We start from the raw sequence: 19,887 nt of genomic DNA, 5'->3' as shown, positions 1-19,887 counted from the left end.
TTACAAAAGTAACCAGCTCTTTTACCAGCCCTTAAAAGGGCTTTTTGCGGGGCATTGCCCCAAAGTAATCAGCTCTTTTACCTGTAAAAAAAAATACAACCCCCCCCCAACATTACAACCCACCACCCACATTCCCCTACTCTAAAACCCACCCGATCCCCCCTTAAATAAACCTTACACTACCCCATTGAATATCACCCTACCTTGAGCCGTCTTCACCCAACTGGGCCGAACTCTTCATCCGATGTAATGGCTTATCTTGTGTAGGATCTCAACTGCCAGAGATGTTAATTATATGAATGTATCACTCTGAGCAACAGACTATTGTTTCAGCATAGGCTGTGATGTATCAGAGTGAGGTTTCTCAAATGACTTCTTTTGTCAATAAGGTGGAATATGGCTACTTTATAATGTAGCAATATCTGTTTGCGTGAGATGAGAACTGAATGAAATGGTTACTTTCCTCTTTAATACTAGAACAGGCACAGCACGACTTACTCTGTTGTTAACTTGACAGACTAAGCCTGTGTGCGGTCTTGTCTCCTGCAGCTGCTGACAGGCTTCAGTGATTCCTTCTGTGTTGCGGGGAGATAGCGCAGTGAAACTTGAAGCCATAGGCAGGGGCGTGACTGACTCCCGAGGAGTTCCCTTTTGGTGACGTCACTCTGTTTGCGTAGCGCTGTAATGAAGGAGGCTTCCTAAACTCCTATCGCCGCTTACCGAATAACTATCGGTATGGGGATGTAACAGGAAAGTCCGTACACAGACAGAACGTAAGTTGAAGTTGTAACTCACTTGATATTTTCCTGGGTAAGTCCCGGTAGATAGTAGGTTGTGTGTGAACTCAGCTGTGAAATGAAACCCAGAAGGGACAGCAGAAACAGGCTGCACCAATTCACTCAGTGTTAAGCAAACTGGAACCTGAGAGTGGTTGTTTAGGCAGGTTCTGTAGGAATCTGTAGATTTCAGTACTGTCAGACAAAAATAGACTTTTAATGGACCAGCTGCAGCTGGTATTTGTAATCCAATAATTCGAATATTATCTGAATTCAATATCTCGATAAACAGGCTGCTTTAAACAAACAGTGCAAACAGCTTAGCTGTACTGAACACAATAACTAAGCACTTGTTTGGGGCGGAGACATGCCTTAAATACAGGTGAGTGAAGGTAAGCTGCGGTAATAATGAAAACCAGGAGTGGAATCCTTACAGGTCCCCCCCTTCAAGCAAGCCGACCACGGCTGGATGTTTAGGTCTCTGTGGAAAATGTCTATGGAAGCGCGCAACTAGCCTCGTAGCATCTATGTGGGTATGGGGTTCCCAGGAGTCCTCCTCGGAAGAAAAACCTTTCCACCTCACAAGATACTGAAGTTCACCATTCGAATACCTTGAATCCAAAAGATCTTGAACTTCATAGACATTACTGTCCAGGTGTACAGGATCAGGAGGAAGGAGAGGAATAAAAGGGACCTGACCAACATAAGGCTTGAGCAATGAGACGTGGAACGTGGGGTGGATTACCAATGAATCGTGCAGATCCAGTGTGACAGCATTCTCGTTTATAATACGTGTAATCCTAAATGGTCCGATGAATAAACTGGCCAGTTTTTTCCTGGGTAGGTATAATTTAATGTTTTTTGTCGACAGCCACACCAAGTCTCCTACTTTATACTTCGGGGAGGCTCTTCGTCTTAAGTCATAGTACTTTTTCTGAGACGCTTGTGCATGCTGAATGTTGGTGCGTATATGCTGGAAGTTTTCGGCCAACCCTTGAATTAATTCATCAACGGATGGTGTATTTTCTGAGGAAGAATGTTGAATACTGAATCTAGGATTGAAACCATAATTCGCGAAGAAAGGAGAGTAATTGGTAGTACTATTGATCGTGTTGTTGTACGAAAATTCGGCCATGGCGAGGAAGGATGACCATTTGTTTTGATGGAAAGAACAGTAACAACGTAAATATTGTTCGAGCCATTGATTTAACCTTTCAGTTTGGCCGTTTGTCTGGGGGTGGAAGGCTGTGCTTAGCTGTTGTTCGATTTGAAGTGTCTTAGTGAGTGCTTTCCAAAACCTTGAGGTGAACTGGCTTCCTCTGTCAGTGGTTAAAACGGTTGGTAAACCATGATATCGTACTACGTGGTTCAAGAACAAATGTGCTGTTTCTAAAGAAGTAGGTAACTTGTGATAAGCAATAAAATGGGCCATTTTAGTGAAGTGATCTGTTACAACTAAAATGGTTGTGAGTCCGGAGCTTGGTGGTAAGTCAACTATGAAATCCATACCTAAGTGAGCCCAAGGTGATGTGGGAAGTTCCAAAGGCATAAGATGTCCATATGGAGGTTGTCTCTCAGGTTTGGATACTATACAACTGTTACACTGCTGAATGTATTCCTTGATAGTACTTTCCATAGATGGCCACCAATAAGTTCTGGTTATTAACTCCTTGGTGCGTCTGATTCCTGCATGACCAAGTAAAGGTGGGTCATGGTGTTCCTTGATAATCTGTGCTCTAAGTGTTTCTGGGACATATAACTTAGAGCCATGAAAATAAAAGCCATCTTTCCTAATTAGAGAGTTCAATGGGGTACGGTTCTCCGAAGCTAAGGCAGCTTCATAGTCTTGAACTGAAATAGACAGTAGAGCCAGGAATCTCGTGGGTGGCAAAATACAACTAGGTGCTTGTTGCTGAATGGGTCTTGGATCTCTACGGGACAGCGCATCTGCTTTTCCATTTTTTGATCCTGGCCTGTACATAATTTGAAAATCAAATCGACTAAAGAAGAGGCTCCATCTTACCTGTCTGGCAGATAAAGTTTTGTTGTTTTGCAGGAATTCGAGGTTTCGGTGGTCGGTATATATTGTGATGGGGCTGGAGGTACTTTCTAGAAGATGTCTCCAGAATTCTAGCGCTCTTTTGATAGCCAGTAATTCTTTATCTCCTATGGAGTAATTCATTTCTGCTGATGACATAATCTTGGAATAGAACCCAATAGGGAATAGAGGGTCTAGTTCCTTGTTTCAATTTCCTCATTTTGCTCTCAGCCGTAATCTGCAGGTTGGCATCGTTATACAGTTCATCCATAACGTCAAGAAATGATGAGAAGGATGATAGGACCGGATTGTTGGTCTCAAATAGGGTGTCAGCCCATATGCGGGGTTCTCCCCTTAAGTAACTTATCATGGTGAGACATTTTACCCTATCATTGGGATAGGTCTTGGGTTTGAGACTGAAATTGAGCAGGCAAGCATTTTTGAAGTGTCAATATTGATTTCTGTCTCCATGGAAGAAATCTGGTGGAGCAACAAAGGGTTCAGGAGAAGTCTCATGAGCTGTCTGTTTTGGAGTGATGGCGTCTTTTATGACTTTTCGCAAAGTCTCATTCTCCAGTTGTAACTCTCTTAGTCCCTGACTGAGTTGGTCTACCCTTTGGGACAAGTTAAAAACAATTTGTGGGAGCTCGGCTGGATCCATAATAAAGGCTTAGTTATTCTGTAATGGCTTATCTTGTGTAGGATCTCAACAGCCAGAGATGTTAATTATATGAATCTATCACTCTGAGCAACAGACTATTGTTTCAGCATAGGCTGTGATGTATCAGAGTGAGGTTTCTCAAATGACTTCTTTTGTCAATAAGGTGGAATATGGCTACTTTATAATGTAGCAATATTCGTTTGCGTGAGATGAGAACTGAATGAAATGGTTACTTTCCTCTTTAATACTAGAACAGGCACAGCACGACTTACTCTGTTGTTAACTTGACAGGCTAAGCCTGTGTGCGGTCTTGTCTCCTGCAGTTGCTGACAGGCTTCAGTGATTCCTTCTGTGTTGCGGGGAGATAGCGCAGTGAAACTTGAAGCCACAGGCAGGGGCGTGACTGACTCCCAAGGCGTTCCCTTTCGGTGATGTCACTCTGGTTACGTAGCGCTGTAATGAAGGCGGCTTCCTAAACTCCTATCGCCGCTTACCGAATAACTATCGGTATGGGGATGTAACAGGAAAGTCCGTACACAGACAGAACGTAAGTTGAAGTTGTAACTCACTTGATATTTTCCTGGGTAAGTCCCGGTAGATAGTAGGTTGTGTGTGAACTCAGCTGTGAAATGAATCCCAGAAGGGACCGCAGAAACAGGCTGCACCAATTCCCGCAGTGTTAAGCAAACTGGAACCTGAGAGTGGTTGTTTAGGCAGGTTCTGTAGGAATCTGTAGATTTCAGTACTGTCAGACAAATAGAGACTTTTAATGGACCAGCTGCAGCTGGTATCTGTAATCCAATAATTCGAATATTATCTGAATTCAATATCTCGATAAACAGGCAGCTTTAAACAAACAGTGCAAACAGCTTAGCTGTACTGAACACTATAACTAAGCACTTGTTTGGTGCAGAGACATGCCTTAAATACAGGTGAGTGAAGGTAAGCTGCGGTAATAATGAAAACCAGGAGTGGAATCCTTACATCCGATGCGGGCACAATCAGATTGAACTTCAATCTAATTGGCTGATTACATCAGCCAATTGGATTTTTCCTACCTTAATTCCGATTCGAGGGACGCCATCTTGGATGACATCATTTAAAGGACCAGTCTTTCTTTGGGTAGTCGTCGGTAGAGCTGGATGTTCCGCGCCAGAGGTCTTCAAGATGGAGCCACTCATCGCCGGAAGGATGAAGATAGAAGATGCCACTTGGATGAAGATTTTTGCTGGATGGAGGACCTCTTCTGCCCCGATCGGATGAAGACTTCTGCCCGGCTGGAGGACCACTTGTGCCCGCATCGGATGAAGAGTTCGGCCCGGTTGGGTGAAGACGGCTCAAGGTAGGGTGATCTTCAATGGGGTAGTGTTAGGTTTATTTAAGGGGGGATCGGGTGGGTTTTAGAGTAGGGGTATGTGGGTGGTCGGTTGTAATGTTGGGGGGGGTTGTATTTTTTTTACAGCTAAAAGAGCTGATTACTTTGGGGCAATGCCCCGCAAAAAACCCTTTTAAGGGCTGGTAAAAGAGCTGGTTACTTTTGTAATTTAGTTTAGGGTAGGGAAGTTTATTATTTTGGGGGGCTTTTTTATTTTATTAGGGGGCTTAGATTAGGTGTAATTAGATTAAACTTCTTGTAATATTTTTTTTATTTTTTGTAATTTAGTGTTTGTTTGTTTTTGTAATATAGTTTAGTTTATTTAATTGTATTTTATTTTAGATCATTGTAGTTAATTTATTTAATTAATTTATTGATAGTGTAGTGTTAGGTGTATTTGTAACTTAGGTTAGGATTTATTTTACAGGTAATTTAGTAATTATTTTATCTAGGTAGCTATTAAATAGTTAATAACTATTTAATAGCTATTGTACCTAGTTAAAATAAATACAAACTTGCCTGTAAAATAAAAATAAACCCTAAAATAGCTATAATGTAATTATTAATTATATTGTAGCTATCTTATGGTTTATTTTATAGGTAAGTATTTAGTTTTAAATAGGATTAATTTATTTAATGATAGGAATATTTATTTAGATTAATTGAAATAATATTTAAGTTAGGGGGTGTTAGGGTTAGACTTAGGTTTAGGGGTTAATTCATTTAATATAGTGGCGGCGGTGTAGGGGGGTAGATTAGGGGTTAATCAATGTAATGTAGGTAGCGGCGGTGTAGGGGGGGCAGGATATGGGTTAATAAATGTAATGTAGGTGGCGGCGGGCTCCGGGTGTGGCGGTTTAGGGGTTAAACAATTAATTGATTTGCGGCAGGGTCCGGGATCGGCAGGATAGGGGTTAATAACTTTATGTAGGTGGCGGCGGTATAGGGGGAGGCAGATTAGGGGTTAATAAGTATAATGTAGGTGGCGGTGGGGTCCGGGAGTGGCGGTTTAGGGGCTAATATATTTATTATAGTTGCGGTGGGGGCCGGGAGCGGCGGTTTAGGGGTTAATAACTTTATTTAGGTGCGAGGGGCTCCAGGAGTGGCGGTTTAGGGGGTAATAACTTTATTTATAGGTGTATGGGGGCAGATTAGGGGTTAATAGGTATAATGTAGGTGGCGGCGGGGTCCAGGAGAAGTGGTTTAGGGGTTAGTACATATAATGTAGGTGGCGGCGGGGTCCGGGAGCGGCGGTTTAGGGGTTAATAACTTTATTCAGTTGCGGGGGGCTCTGGGAGCAGAGGTTTAAGGGGTAAAACAGTATAGTATAGTGTGGGTGCTTAGTGACAGGCTAGCAAGAAAGCTGCGAAGAAGCCGATGAGCAGCGAGATCGATGACTGTCAGTTAACAGTCCACTGCTCATCGCACCGTACTTGGTGCGCGGCTTCTTGACAGCTTTCTTGATAACTTTGGCGAACGTATTCAGGTCCGTGGCGGCGATGTAAGGTGAGCTTAGGTGAGCGTATTGGGCCGGTGAATGCAGCAAAATATGGAGTTTCATAACTAGAGGCCTAGGGGTTAATAAATATAATGTAGGTTGCGGTGATGTTGGGGGCAGCAGATTAGGGGTTAATAATTATAATGTAGGTAGCGGCGATGTCCGGAACGGAAGATTAGGGGTTAATAAGAATAATGTAGGTGGCGGCGATGTCGGGGCGGCAGATTAGGGGTTAAAAAGTGTAAGATTAGAGGTGTTTAGACTCGGGGTTCATGTTAGGGTGTTAGGTGTATACATGAAATGTGTTTCCCGATAGGAATCAATGGGGCTGCATTACTGATCTTTACGCTGCTTTTTGGCAGGTGTTAGACTTTTTGTCAGCTGGCTCTCCCCACTGATGTCTATGGGGAAATCATGCACGAGCACATACGACCAGCTCACCGCTGACTTAAGCAGCGCTGGTATTGAAGTAAGAAGCTCAATTTTGCTCTACGTTCACTTCTTTCCTGTTGACGCCGGGTTTGTAAAAACCTGTAATACCAGCGCTGCAGGTAAGTGAGCGGTGAGACAGAACTGCTCGTTAGCACCGCATAGCTCCTAACGCAAGCTTGCATAACATTGTCAAACACTGCTGCTTTATAATTCTCAAAACAGAAGCATGCTTTTATCCTGTCTCAGTATTCTTGAGGGCTAGGGGTTAAGCTTCAACTGTGGCAGGGGTTTTCAAACCTGCTCTAAGGCCTCCTTAACAGGCCTAAACACAACATGAATACTTTGAAATAAAGTGTTTCACTCATATGTACACTATCTGATAAACATTAATCATATAAATATTAATACATGTTTAAAAGGTAAATGGTATATGACAAGGTGTTTGAATGGAAATGGTTAATATTGTATATGTGTATGTGTATGTGTGTATATTAAATATACTGTATATGTATGTGTGTACATATGTATTTATGTATTTATATGCATATATATGTATTTACAGATATATATACACATAGAAACATATGTACACATTTATAGACATATATAAGTGCGCATATATATATATATATATATATATATATATATATATATATACACACACAAAGTATATGTATGTATATATACACACACACACAAACTACTACTCAAATACCTTAAAACATGAAAAATTATTTTTATTTAAGTTTAATTCCAGTGGTGTTTGCACACGAGCAACAAATTCATTAAGTGCACCACTTGTAATCTGGCCCATAATAGGGTGATAGATAGAAGTTAAAAAATAAAATAGCTGACAAATGTTATATTTCTTAGCAATAGTAACTGTCACCAGTTTAACTGTGAAGAGAATAACATAAGAAAAAATTCAGAAAACACTGTGAAGGTGTCTCAGAGTCTCTACACTTATGAGCTAAATGTATGCAAAACGAAAAGGTGTCAGATGACTTAGTTAAAAATTAACTTGGTCACGACACACAAGTCTATTTTTGTAATTAAAAAATCGGGTCTATTTAAAAAAAAAAAAAAAATTATAAAGTTTGAAAGTTATAATTTTATCTGACCCGACACTTCTCCAAACAGAATAGTTTATATTTATGATTATATACTTGCCAAGTGCCCCAATTTTCCTGGGACAGTAAGGGCTAGATTACAAGTGGAGAGCTAAATATCACTTTCAAGAAAGCAATATTAGTGCTCCACTTTGTAATACCAGCGCACATTACAAGTTAACAGCAATGCGAACAAGAGCCCATGTTCGCTTTGCAGGGAAGCATTGCGAGCGCACTTCCATATGCTCCAATTGTAGCCTCCTTCTGATGCCGTCAGAGACGGCATCAGAACTAAAGCGCAGGGAAGGGGGTAAGTCATGCAGCAACTGCAGCATTTATTAATACATACAGTATGTATATGATTATATATATATATATATATATATATATATAGATATATATGTTATGTTAATATATAGATATATATATATGTTAATATGTGGTATCATGGCACTGGGTCTTCAGAAAAAAAGTTTGAATAATCTTCCTTTTGTGTGCTTGGCTGCGATTTAGGTGAAAAACCCCAATTACACCCCTGGAAGGGACTGCTCCATAACTGGTCCGCCCGCTCTGAGGCTGTGGACATCAATCTGCCCGATCCTAAATGATCATGCTGATTGACAACCCCTGCTAGTGGCCGCAAATCTGCATGGGGCAGGATTGCACAAGCAGTTCACAAGAACTGCTTGTGCAATGATAAATTGCTGTCGGCATTCATCGATGTCTGTCGGACATGATCTGCTGAGCAGATCATGTTGGACCGACCGATGATAAATCGGCCCCTATATTTTAAACATTTGTTGTATCTCATTTCTCTCTGTCCTTCATCTCACCTTTCCTCCCTCCATACCTTCCAGTTGTTGATGACACTCGTCTCCCCCCCCCCCATTACATTTTTTTATTCCTTCTCTTATAGGCTTTTCATCCCTTTCTTTTGTCCTCTTCCCTCACACTTTCTCACATTGTAGCTCAATAAAAACTCAAAGTACAACACTGAATGAACAAAAGATCTGGGTGTTTTTCATGAGCTGACATTCAAAGGTTTCAGTAAATGGTATCCTGGCAAAAAACACTTTTAATTGCAAATCACTTTTGTTTATCCAAAGAGCATTATCCACATGGATTAAATAACACATATAGATCAGAGTTTATCTTGTTATACAGTACTGATCAAGGAATACATTAAGTAAATGTATCAACCCTTTTCTCTCAATATATTTTTCATATTTTATATCAATATCTTTTTGGGACCTATTAATCAAAATGGGCTAAACTTATGAAGCTGCGAGTGCACCTTCGGAGGCCCAGCATTTCAGGGTTGCATGAACAAGCCTGAAACCTCAGTTAAGTACCTGCGGTCTTAACCTCTCTGCCATTTAAAGTGTGGCAGATTTTGATCATGGCAATCAGATCCGCTGGGGATGAATGACAGCCCCTGTGGTGCATTGCGCAAGCAGCAGGGACAGTAAACACCTTGTTATTATAAGACATTTCTCTTGTGTTGCTATAGAATAACATATCATCCAAACATTTTTAAAATGCATTAACATCCTTTTTACTGCAATTATTTATCAATAGCCAAACTCCAACCACCATTTGCTATATGTGGAGAAACCAATCAGGGCTTTAGTCATAAGACAATAAGGTTAGCTCTGGCTGCAAAGTTAGTATAGTGTGCATTGTTTTAAGGCAAGGCGGATGAGGTTCATTATAGCAAACCTCGTCTGCTCAGCGCTTGATAAATGGAGCCCAATGATTCACCTAATAAAGTAATCTACTTATTACCAAAGAAATGTCAAACCATTGTCATGTATTAAAGGGACAATAAACTTAAAAATCATTTTAAAATAATTTCAAAATATTGCAATGTATTTTTACTTACTCTGCCAATGCAGTGTTTCATTGGTTGTATGACCATTTAATAATTAAAAAAACAAAAACCCAGTCTGCATTTGGTACCCATCTGGTACTGCAGTCAGTATTTTTTTATTTCTTTATCTCAATAGCACAGAGGAAATACACATAGGGGCCGATTTATCAATGTCTGGCGGATATTTAACGCTGTCGGCATTTAACATTGCACAAGCCGTTCTGGTGAACTACTTGTGCAATGCCGCCCCCTGCAGATTCACGGCCAATCGGCCGCTAGCAGGGGCTGTCAATCAACCCGATCATATACGATTGTGTGGATTGATGTTCACAGCCTCAGAGGCAGTGGACAAGTTAAGAAGCAGCGGTCTTAAGACCGCTGCTTCTTAACTGCTGTTTCCGACGAGCCTGAAGGCTCGGGCGGAAACAGCTGCATTGGGGCCGATTGACAGCTTGTTAAATCGGCCCCATAAAATCAACAAACGTTGAAAGAACCATAGAATGAGTTTACATAGTGAGCTGGTATGTCAATACATGTTATTGTGAAATTATGGTATCATGGTATCATGGTACATGTAATCCGCGTGTTACCTGAGATATGTTTATAATTATAGTAACATAATCAAACAAAATAAAAACAAAACAATAACAAAATAAAACAAAATTGGGAGAGCTTACGCCATTTTCTATAGTCACTTTATAAAGTAAAGAAGATAATGGGGCCGATATATTAAATGTCTGCCCGACATGATCCGCTCAGCAGATCATGTCTGACAGACATCACTGAATGCTGACAGCATACGCTTTCGGCATTTAGCATTGCACAAGAAGTTGTGGTGAACTGCTTGTGCAATGTCGCCCGCTAGCAGGGGGTGTCAATCAACCCTATCGTATCTGATCAGGTTGATTGCTGTCCGCCGCTCAGAGGCGTAGGACCAGTTAAGAAGCAGCAGTCTTAAGACCGCTGCTTCTTAACTGCTGTTTCCGGCGAGCCTAAAGACTCATGCGGAAACAGGGGGGGATCAGGGACCATTCGGCCCTTGATAATTTGGCCCCAATGTCTGCACTCCTGACCCCCTGAAGTTTGAATGAAGTATCCATACACTATTTTCCATCAGGATTCTTTGTCATGATAAACACGATGGTACGAAATGGGGACAAGGCTCTTCTCTAAACACCAGTAAGTGAACTGAAAACACAGTTCCCATTTGATAACAATTTTTTAGTTCTTTTTCCAATATCACCCTTGACATCTGCGTGTTCCCTAATCACTAGAGGAAGAAAAGGGGGCTTGTTAGTTATCAAATACCGGAGTATGGGTTTTCAAGCCAGAAGAATTACCAGCTACGAGAGCCTTTTCTAAAATTATATCGCACTAAAAACAAAACATGATCAAGGGACAGCATGGTCTTATATTTACAAGTTTTTCAGAGCCATTTTTAAGTTCTCCCCAGAATCTCTTTAATTTTGGGCAATCCCATAATAAATGAATGATATCTGAGGAGGCTACCTGACATATGACACGAATGTCTTCTGTTACCAGAACCCATTTGGCACGTGTCCCTGGTGTGATATAGGCTTAATGCATTAATTTAGTATGTGACTCCCTTAGGTCTGCTGACAATATTACTGCCTGAACCTGTAAAACACTTGCTTATAGGCTCTCAGCAAAATTTTGAGTCCCTCTATTATTTTGCCACTTTTCTACCAACTTCGGCACAGACAATTGTTCATATTGAGCCATTATGAAGGAATATATATGATATTGAGTGCATTCTTTGTTGAGCTGTTGAGCACAGCTTATTAACAGTGGAGGTCGACCAGCAATCCAGCCCACGTTATATGTGTGTGTTGAGATAATGGGGTCGATTGATCAAGCTCCGTATGAAGCTTGATGCCCCTTGTTTCCGGCGAGCCTTGTTTTCCGCTGCTCCATAACGTGTCCGACTGCTCTGAGACCGCAGACAGAAATCAACCCGATCAAATACGATCAGGCTGATTGACACCCCCGAATGGCCACAAATCTGCAGGGGGCGGCATTGCAACAGCAGTTCACAAGAACTGCTGGTGCAATGATGTGGCATTTATCAATGTGCAGCGGACATGATACTCGTATCATGTCCACTCACACTATAATAAATATACCCCAATGTCTGCTCAGAAAGTATGCAAATATATCCTTGGCTGGTAACTTATACCTTTCTCTTAACTCTTCAAAATGAAGTATTTGATGTGTTATTTGATTTAGAAATTGTACGATAGTTACAACTCCTTTAGCTTTCTTCTATCGGAACACTAATATGGAAAGTCCTGGCAGAAAGTCTGGGTTACCTGTGAGAGGCAGGTAAATATTGCACTGCTAGGGATACCCTATAATCTGCATAAGATATCCCAGGCCCTTAATGGATCACAAAACAGTATATTATGACTAATGGAATGTGGCAGGGAAGAAAAATGTGCATGAGGAGTTTTTGAAAATAAGAAAGCAAATGGCTTTAGCTAATAATACCAAACACCTCACAATCCCTAACTCCTTTTCTATTAGGGAGAAAAGATAACCAGAATAAATATAATAATAGTGAGTGAACTCAAAAGGCTTAAGATACTTAAACTATTTAATAATGTCTAAAATTCAAAGTATAATATGGACATGGTATATTAGGCACAGTAAAATGGGATGTCTCCCAATACAGCAATATCGCAATATAAAGTTATGTGAAAAATATAAGATTATGAGGCCTATTTATCAAAGGTCTTGCGGACCTGATCCGACAGTGCGGATCAGGTCCGCAAGACCTCGCTGAATGCGGAGAGCAATATGCTCTCCGTATTCAGCATTGCACCAGCAGCTCACAAGAGACTTGCGCCCCCTGCAGACTTGCGGCCACCAGCAGGGGGTGTCAATCAACACGATCATACTCGATCGGGTTGAATTGTGGTGATTCCTGTCCGCCTGCTCAGAGCAGGCGGACAGGGTTATGGAGCAGCGGTCTTTAGACCGCTGCTTCATAACTGCTGTTTCTGGCGAGTCTGAAGACTCGCAAGAAACACGGGCGCACAAGCTCCGTACAGAGCTTGATAAATGGGCTTCAATGTGTAAAAACAATTATAAAAAATAGTATCTACAAAAATAAAAGAACAATGTCCAAGTAAAATCAGTTTGATTAGATGATAGACCACAGTTCAAATGTCGTTAGATGAAAAAGGCTTATGAGGAATACCACATATCCTATGCCGATAACAGTCCGGAGCAAAAAACTCCCAAACAATAGAGACCCACTGAAAAAAGGCTTCTTGCAAACTACCCTTGTAAAGGGCTTCCTCTTGGCAGGCGAACAAACACTCACCACGGTGCAGGAGTCGCTGTTCTAAGTGGGGGACTCCCAAAATTGTTGTGTCCGCTAACCAGTAAAAAATCAGTTTAACTAGAGTTGCCCAATTATACCATAACATGTTAGGCAAACATTAAGATAACTTTTTTTTTTCCTTCCTGAAAGTTTTATAATGTATTTTCATGGTAAGTTTGTTTATTATAAAAATGAAATGCACTATAGAATAGAAGTAGAATAGAAAAATTATTGGTAACAATAGGGATGTATCATCAACACATTTTTTATTTTATTTTTTAGATGCATGGAAAATTAATTTTTTAACAAATTTAGGAAATAAAAATATAAAATCTATAATTGAATAATACATGAATCTTACCTCAGTAAGTGGGTGCCAGTGGGCGATAGGCTTTCTTGGATATGATAACATTTCATTCCAGTGTTCCCGGCCTAAACTCTCTGCATCGTTCCCAACTTGACAAACACCGATAACCTCATTATGACCTACACTGTGAAAATGTTGCATAATGATTTTTCTGAAAGTTTTATAATGTAAGTTAATATAACAAATTAAACCTTAAATTAATAAAACACAAAGTAGCGATACCACAAGAAAAAGAGATAAAGAACAATATCTAGTTGTTAAAGGGTCACAAAACCCAAACGTTTTCTTTTATGAGTCAGATTGAGCATACATTTGTAAACAACTTTCTAGTTAATTTCTATAATCAATTGTGATCATTGTCTTTGTATCCTTTATTGAAGGAACAACATTACACTACTGGGAGCTAGCGGAACACATTGGCAGAACAATGACTAGAGGCATAAATGCGCCACTACAATCACCACTCAGCTACCAGCTTCTGAGCCTACCTAGGTATGCTATTTAACAGTAGTTTAGGATTTTTAGTGTTAGGTTTTTTATTTTGGGGGGTTTGGTGTTAGAGGGGGGACAGTATTTTTTAAGGTAAAAGAGCTAGTTAACTTAGGGCACTGCCCTACAAAAGGCACTTTTAAGGGCTATTTGTAGTTTAGTATTAGATTAGGGGGTATTTTTATTTTGGGGGGGCCTTTTTATTTTTTTATAATTTGGTTTATTATTTTATGTAATGTTAGACTTTTTTATTTTTTGTAATCTTAGATTAATTTAATCTTAGGTTTTTTTTATTTTTAAGTATGTAAGTGGTATTTTAATTGTTACTTAGTATTCTTTAATTTATCTAATTGGGGTTAATTTAGCGGGTGTTAGGTTAGGGGGTTTAGTAATTTAATTAGTTATTTTGCGTTGTGGGGGGTTGGCGGTTTAGGGGTTAATAGTTTTATTAGGATGTTGAGTTGTGTGGGTTTGGCGGTTTAGGGGTTAATAGTTTTATTAGGTTTATTGCATTGAGGATTAATGGCAGATTAGGGGTTAATATATATTATTAGTTATTGCGGCGGGATTGGCCTGTTGACAAGTAGATAGATATTGCGCATGCGTTAGGTGTTAGTTAATATTTTCAGACAGTTATGGGAGTTACAGTACTTTCATACTCAACGCAAGGCTTGCTGCGCCTGCTTATGTGTGGCGAGGTGAAAATGGAGTAACATTTCTCAATTTTTGCCGCATAAGTCCTTGTGCTGAATATGTGATACAGATTTGGGACATGGTTCTATGTTAGCTTATGGGAGTAAAAATTGCGGGCGACGGGTGAAATATACACGCTGCATTTATATGCGGCGCCGTATATGTGATACCCAAACCGCGTAAAAACCGGTGTCACCGGCTTTTGCAGGTGACACTAAATATGTAATCTTGCCTAATGTATTTAAAAAATTGCTGCAAACACTACTGCTGTACTATACAGTGCTAAAGACACATGCACGCTCCTTAAAGGGATAGTAAAGTCCAAATTAAACTTTCATGGTTCAGATAGGGCATGACATTTTAAACAACTTTCCAATTTACTTTTATCATCCAATTTGCTTTGTTATCTTGGTATTCTTTGATGAAAGCTAAACCTAGGTAGGCACATATAATAATTTCTAAGCCCTTGAAGGCCACCTCTTATGTGAATGCATTTGACAGGTTTTCACAGCTAGAGGGCGTTAGTTCATGTGTTTCATATAAATAATTTTGTGCTCATGCACATAGAGTTTATTAAGAGTGAGCACTAATTGCCTGAAATGCAAGTCTGTCAAAATATCTGAGATAACGAGGCAGTTTGCATAAGTTTAGATACAAGGTAATTACAGAGGTAAAAAGTATATTTCTATAACAGTGTTGGTTATGCAAAACTGGGGAATGGTAACTAAAGGGATTATCTATCTTTTTAAAATATAAAGTGTTTGGTATTTACTATCCCTTTAACCCTTACGAGTAACCTAAGTTTACTATTTATCAAAGGATACCACGCATATTAATTACATTTCGGCTAGATTACGAGTTTTGCGTTATGAGCGGCTCAGTACTAACTTGCAAGTTATTTCCACCGCTCACCTCCCTATAACGCTGCTATTACAGGTTTTCATAAACCCGGAGTTAGCAGGCAATATGTTAGCGTTGAGCAAAATTAAGCTCCATACCGCAATCAAATACCAGCGCTGCTTTGAGCTGGTTTTACGTGCTCGTGCACGATTTCCCCATAGACATCAATGAGGAGAACCGGCTAAAAAAAAAGCCTAACACCTGCAATAAAGGAGCGTAAAGCTCCATAAGGCAGCCCCATTGATTCCTAAGGGGAAACAAAAGTTATGTTTACACCTAACACCCTAACATAAACCCTGAGTCTAAACACTCCTAATCTGCCGCCCCCGACATCGCTGACACCTACATTACAGTTATTAACCCCTAATCTGCTGCCCCCGACACCGCTGAAACATACCTACACTTATTAACCCCTAATCTGCTGCCCCCAATGTTGCCGCCACCTACCTACACTTATTAACCCCTAATCGGCCGCCCCCAATGTCGCCGCCACCTACCTACACTTATTAACCCCTAATCTGCCACCCCCAATGTCGCCACCACCTACATTACAGTTATTAACCCCTAATCTGCCACCCTCCACATTGCTGCCACCTACCTACACTTATTAACACCTAATCTGCCGCCCCCAACGTCGCCGCCACTATACTAAAGTTATTAACCCCTAAACCTAACCCTAAGTCTAACCTTAACCCTAACGTAACCCTAACCTTAACACCCACTAACTTTAACATAATTAAAATACATCTAAATAAAAATGACTATTAATACCTAAATAATTAATATTTAAAACGAAATACTTACCTATAAAATAAACCATAAGCTAGTTACAATATAACTAATAGTTACATTGTAGCTATCTTAGGTTTTATTTTTATTTCACAGCTAAGTTAGTATTTATTTTAACTAGGTAGACTAGTTAGTAAATAGTTATTAACTATTTACTAACTACCTAGTTAAAATAAATACATATTTACCTGTGAAATAAAACCTAACCTGTCTTACACTAACACCTAACCTTACACTACAATTAAATCAATTACATTAATTAAATACAAATAACTTAATTACACAAAATAAAAAAGAAATTATCAAATATTAACTAATTGCACCTAATCTAATAGCTCTAGAAAAATAAAAAAGCCCCCCAAAATAAAAAGAAACCCTAGCCTTAACTAAACTGCCAATAGCCCTAAAAAGAAATCAGCTCTTTTACCTGTAAAAAAAATACAAACAACCCCCAACAGTAAAACCCACCACCCACACAACCAAACCCCCCAAATAAAATCCTATCTAAAAAAAACCTAAGCTCCCCATTACCCTGAAAAGGGCATTTGGATGGGCATTGCCCTTAAAAGGGCATTTAGCTCTTTTTCAACTCAAACCCTAATCTAAAAATAAAACCCACCCAATAAATCCTTAAAAAAAAACTAGCACTAACCCCCGAAGATCCACTTAAAAAATTTTGAAGACCGGACATCCATCCTCAACGAAGCCGGGAGAAGTCTTCATCCAAGTGGCAAGAAGTCCTCAACGAAGCTGGGAGAAGTCTTCATCCAAGTGGCAAGAAGTCATCCTCCAGACGGGCAGAAGTCTTCATGCAGATGGCATCTTCTATCTTCATCCTTCCGACGCGGAGCAGTTTCATCTTCAAGACATCCGGCGCGGAGCATCCTCTTCTGTCGACGGCTCTTCAAGAATGAAGGTTCCTTTAAGGGACGTCATCCAAGATGGTGTCCCTTGAATTCTATCAGCCAATAGGATTGAGCTTGCATTCTATTGGCTGATTTTCAGGGCAATGGAGAGTTTAGGTTTTTTTAGATAGGATTTTATTTGGGGGGTTTGGTTGTGTGGGTGGGGGGTGTTACTGTTGGGGGTTGTTTGTATTTTTTTTTTTACAGGTAAAAGAGCTGATTTGTTTGGGGCAATTCCCTGCAAAAGGCCCTTTTAAGGGCTATTGGCAGTTTAGTTTAGGCTAGGGTTATTTTTTATTTTGGGGGCTTTTTTATTTTGATAGTGCTATTAGATTAGGTGTAATTAGTTTAAATATTTGATCATTTCTTTTTTATTTTGTGTAATTTAGTGTTTACTATTTTTTGTAATTTAGTTAATTGTATTTAATTAAGGTAATTGATTTAATTGTAGTGTAAGGTTAGGTGTTAGTGTAAGACAGGTTAGGTTTTATTTCACAGGTAAATTTGTATTTATTTTAGCTAGGTTGTTATTAAATAGTTAATAACTATTTAGTAACTATTCTACCTAGTTAAAATAAATACAAACTTGCCTGTAAAATAAAAATAAACCCTAAGCTAGATACAATGTAACTATTAGTTATATTGTAGCTAGCTTAGGTTTTATTTTATAGGTAAGTATTTAGTTTTAAATAGGAATGATTTAGGTATTAATTGTAATTTTTATTTAGATTTATTTTAATTATGTTAAAGTTAGTGGGTGTTAGGGTTAGGGAGGGCCTCAGTTTAGGGGTTAATAGGTAGTTTATGGGTGTTAGTGTACTTTTTAGCACTTTAGTTATGAGTTTTATGGTACAGCTTTGTAACATAGAAGACATAACTACTGACTTTCAGTTTACGGTACAGATCTTGACGGTATAGGCTGTACCGCTCACTTTTTGGCCGGACAGGCAAACTCGTAATACCGGCGCTGTGGAAGTCCCATTGAAAAAGGACTTTTTGAAAGCTGTGGTAGTTACGTTGCGTTACAGCCAAAAATGTGCGGGACAGATATATATGCAAGACTCGTAATACCAGCGGTGGTGAAAAAGAAGGGTTATGAAGCTTTTTCACTCATAACGCAAAACTCGTAATCTAGCCGTTTGATAATAGAAGTAAAGATTTGTTTTTTGTAAATGCAGGTTCTAAATCATAAAAGTTTAACTGTGACTTTACTGTTTCTTCAATAAAATAAAGTCTTTCTTGCTACTGACAAATACAGTAAATCAATTTTTACTCGGTTTGTTTTTCAGCTGAAAAGCAATGTAAAACAAATTGTCTGTTTGTATATTGCCTTGAGATATCTCACCGGTCATAGTCCATCACAGCTATCAATAAACTGATTTGATCAATATTTTCTGGAGGGACATCAAACACTATGGCTTCATTATAAACTGGATTTAAGGTATTCCTCTTTGTGGATGTTTTCCTCTTCTTCAGTCTTCTACCATCACACATTATTGAGACTTTCACATAGGGATCTGTGGGTAGCAGGAAAACAGACTGTTAATGAATAAAACTCATTTCCAGTATCACTCAAGGGACATAGGAATATGTGCTGCAAAGCAGAATCTATTAAATATTAATCACATGAAAGGATAAAATACAAATCTTGTTCAGTCTTGTATAATTGCCAGATGTGAGAGCAAGATAATGCTTGCTGTGACCATTGAATCTACACATTTTTTTGGTAAACCTGCAGTTTGGTTTTAAATCTAGAACTCCATACAGTACTGGTAGTTCAGTATACCCTTTATCCTAATGAATTAATGCAAAAACACTGTGCAGCAGTTCGGATTATTTATTTATTTATACGTTTAAAAACTTTATAGTGATAAATAAACAATTAGGGGTAGCTTTATCAAGGTTACACCTCTGGTTAATTAAAAGAATACACCCCTATTGCCCCCAAAATAAAGTGTACAGTAGTTAAGTTAAACAAAAAAAAGATGAGCATTTTTATTTTTGTAAAAAAAAAATGCACAAAGCAGTTATAAAGGGTTAAAGTGAGGGGATGTGGGGTGTTAGAAAAAAAACTACACTGAAAATGCCCTTACCTAGACAAGAATGGGGGACTGTATTTTTACTGTATATATATATATATACAGTATGTATATGCTTATATATATTTATGTGTTAATATGTGTATGTACACATATAAACACTTAAATATATATGTATATATTCATATACATATATATTATTTATTTGCTGCCCAACGCTGCACAAATTGCTCTCTGAGCTTGTTGCTTTGCCGTGACTCACGGCATGAGAACGAGGCTCCCATTGGATCCTATGGAAGCGCGCGCTTGTAAGCGTAAGGCTTCCAGGCAATGTGAACGTGAGGTCGCATTCGCATTGCACCTAACTTGTAATACCAGTGCACATTTAGGTGCACTGGTATTATTGAGTGGAGCGCAAATATCGCACCCGCAAAAGTGCAATTTTACGCTCAACTTGTAATCTAGGGTTTTATTTTCAAATAAACAAAAAAGGCAGAACACCAATGGTACTACATTTTTATAGGTAATTCCTGTATATGATTAAAACACAAATAAAATACAGATAACTGGGGGGGAAAGATATACGCTTTCAGCACATTT

The 19,887-nt window shown here is 39.2% G+C and overlaps 1 protein-coding gene across 1 annotated transcript in view; it reads right to left on the bottom strand.

The window, feature by feature from the left end:
* The window catches only part of SYT9 (synaptotagmin 9), a 366,314-nt gene that overhangs the window by 4,694 nt on the left and 341,733 nt on the right, over window positions 1–19,887 (bottom strand). The window contains exons 5-6 of the mRNA XM_053720281.1: window positions 18,594–18,765; window positions 13,467–13,596 (exon numbers count right to left, since the gene is read on the bottom strand). Coding sequence (XP_053576256.1) covers window positions 13,467–13,596; window positions 18,594–18,765 — 302 coding nt within the window. The remainder of the gene's footprint in view (window positions 1–13,466; window positions 13,597–18,593; window positions 18,766–19,887) is intronic.

Source organism: Bombina bombina, chromosome 7 (genome assembly GCF_027579735.1).
Source record: "Bombina bombina isolate aBomBom1 chromosome 7, aBomBom1.pri, whole genome shotgun sequence".
Lineage (NCBI taxonomy): Eukaryota > Metazoa > Chordata > Amphibia > Anura > Bombinatoridae > Bombina > Bombina bombina.
This window is presented reverse-complemented; position numbering and strand designations above follow the sequence as displayed.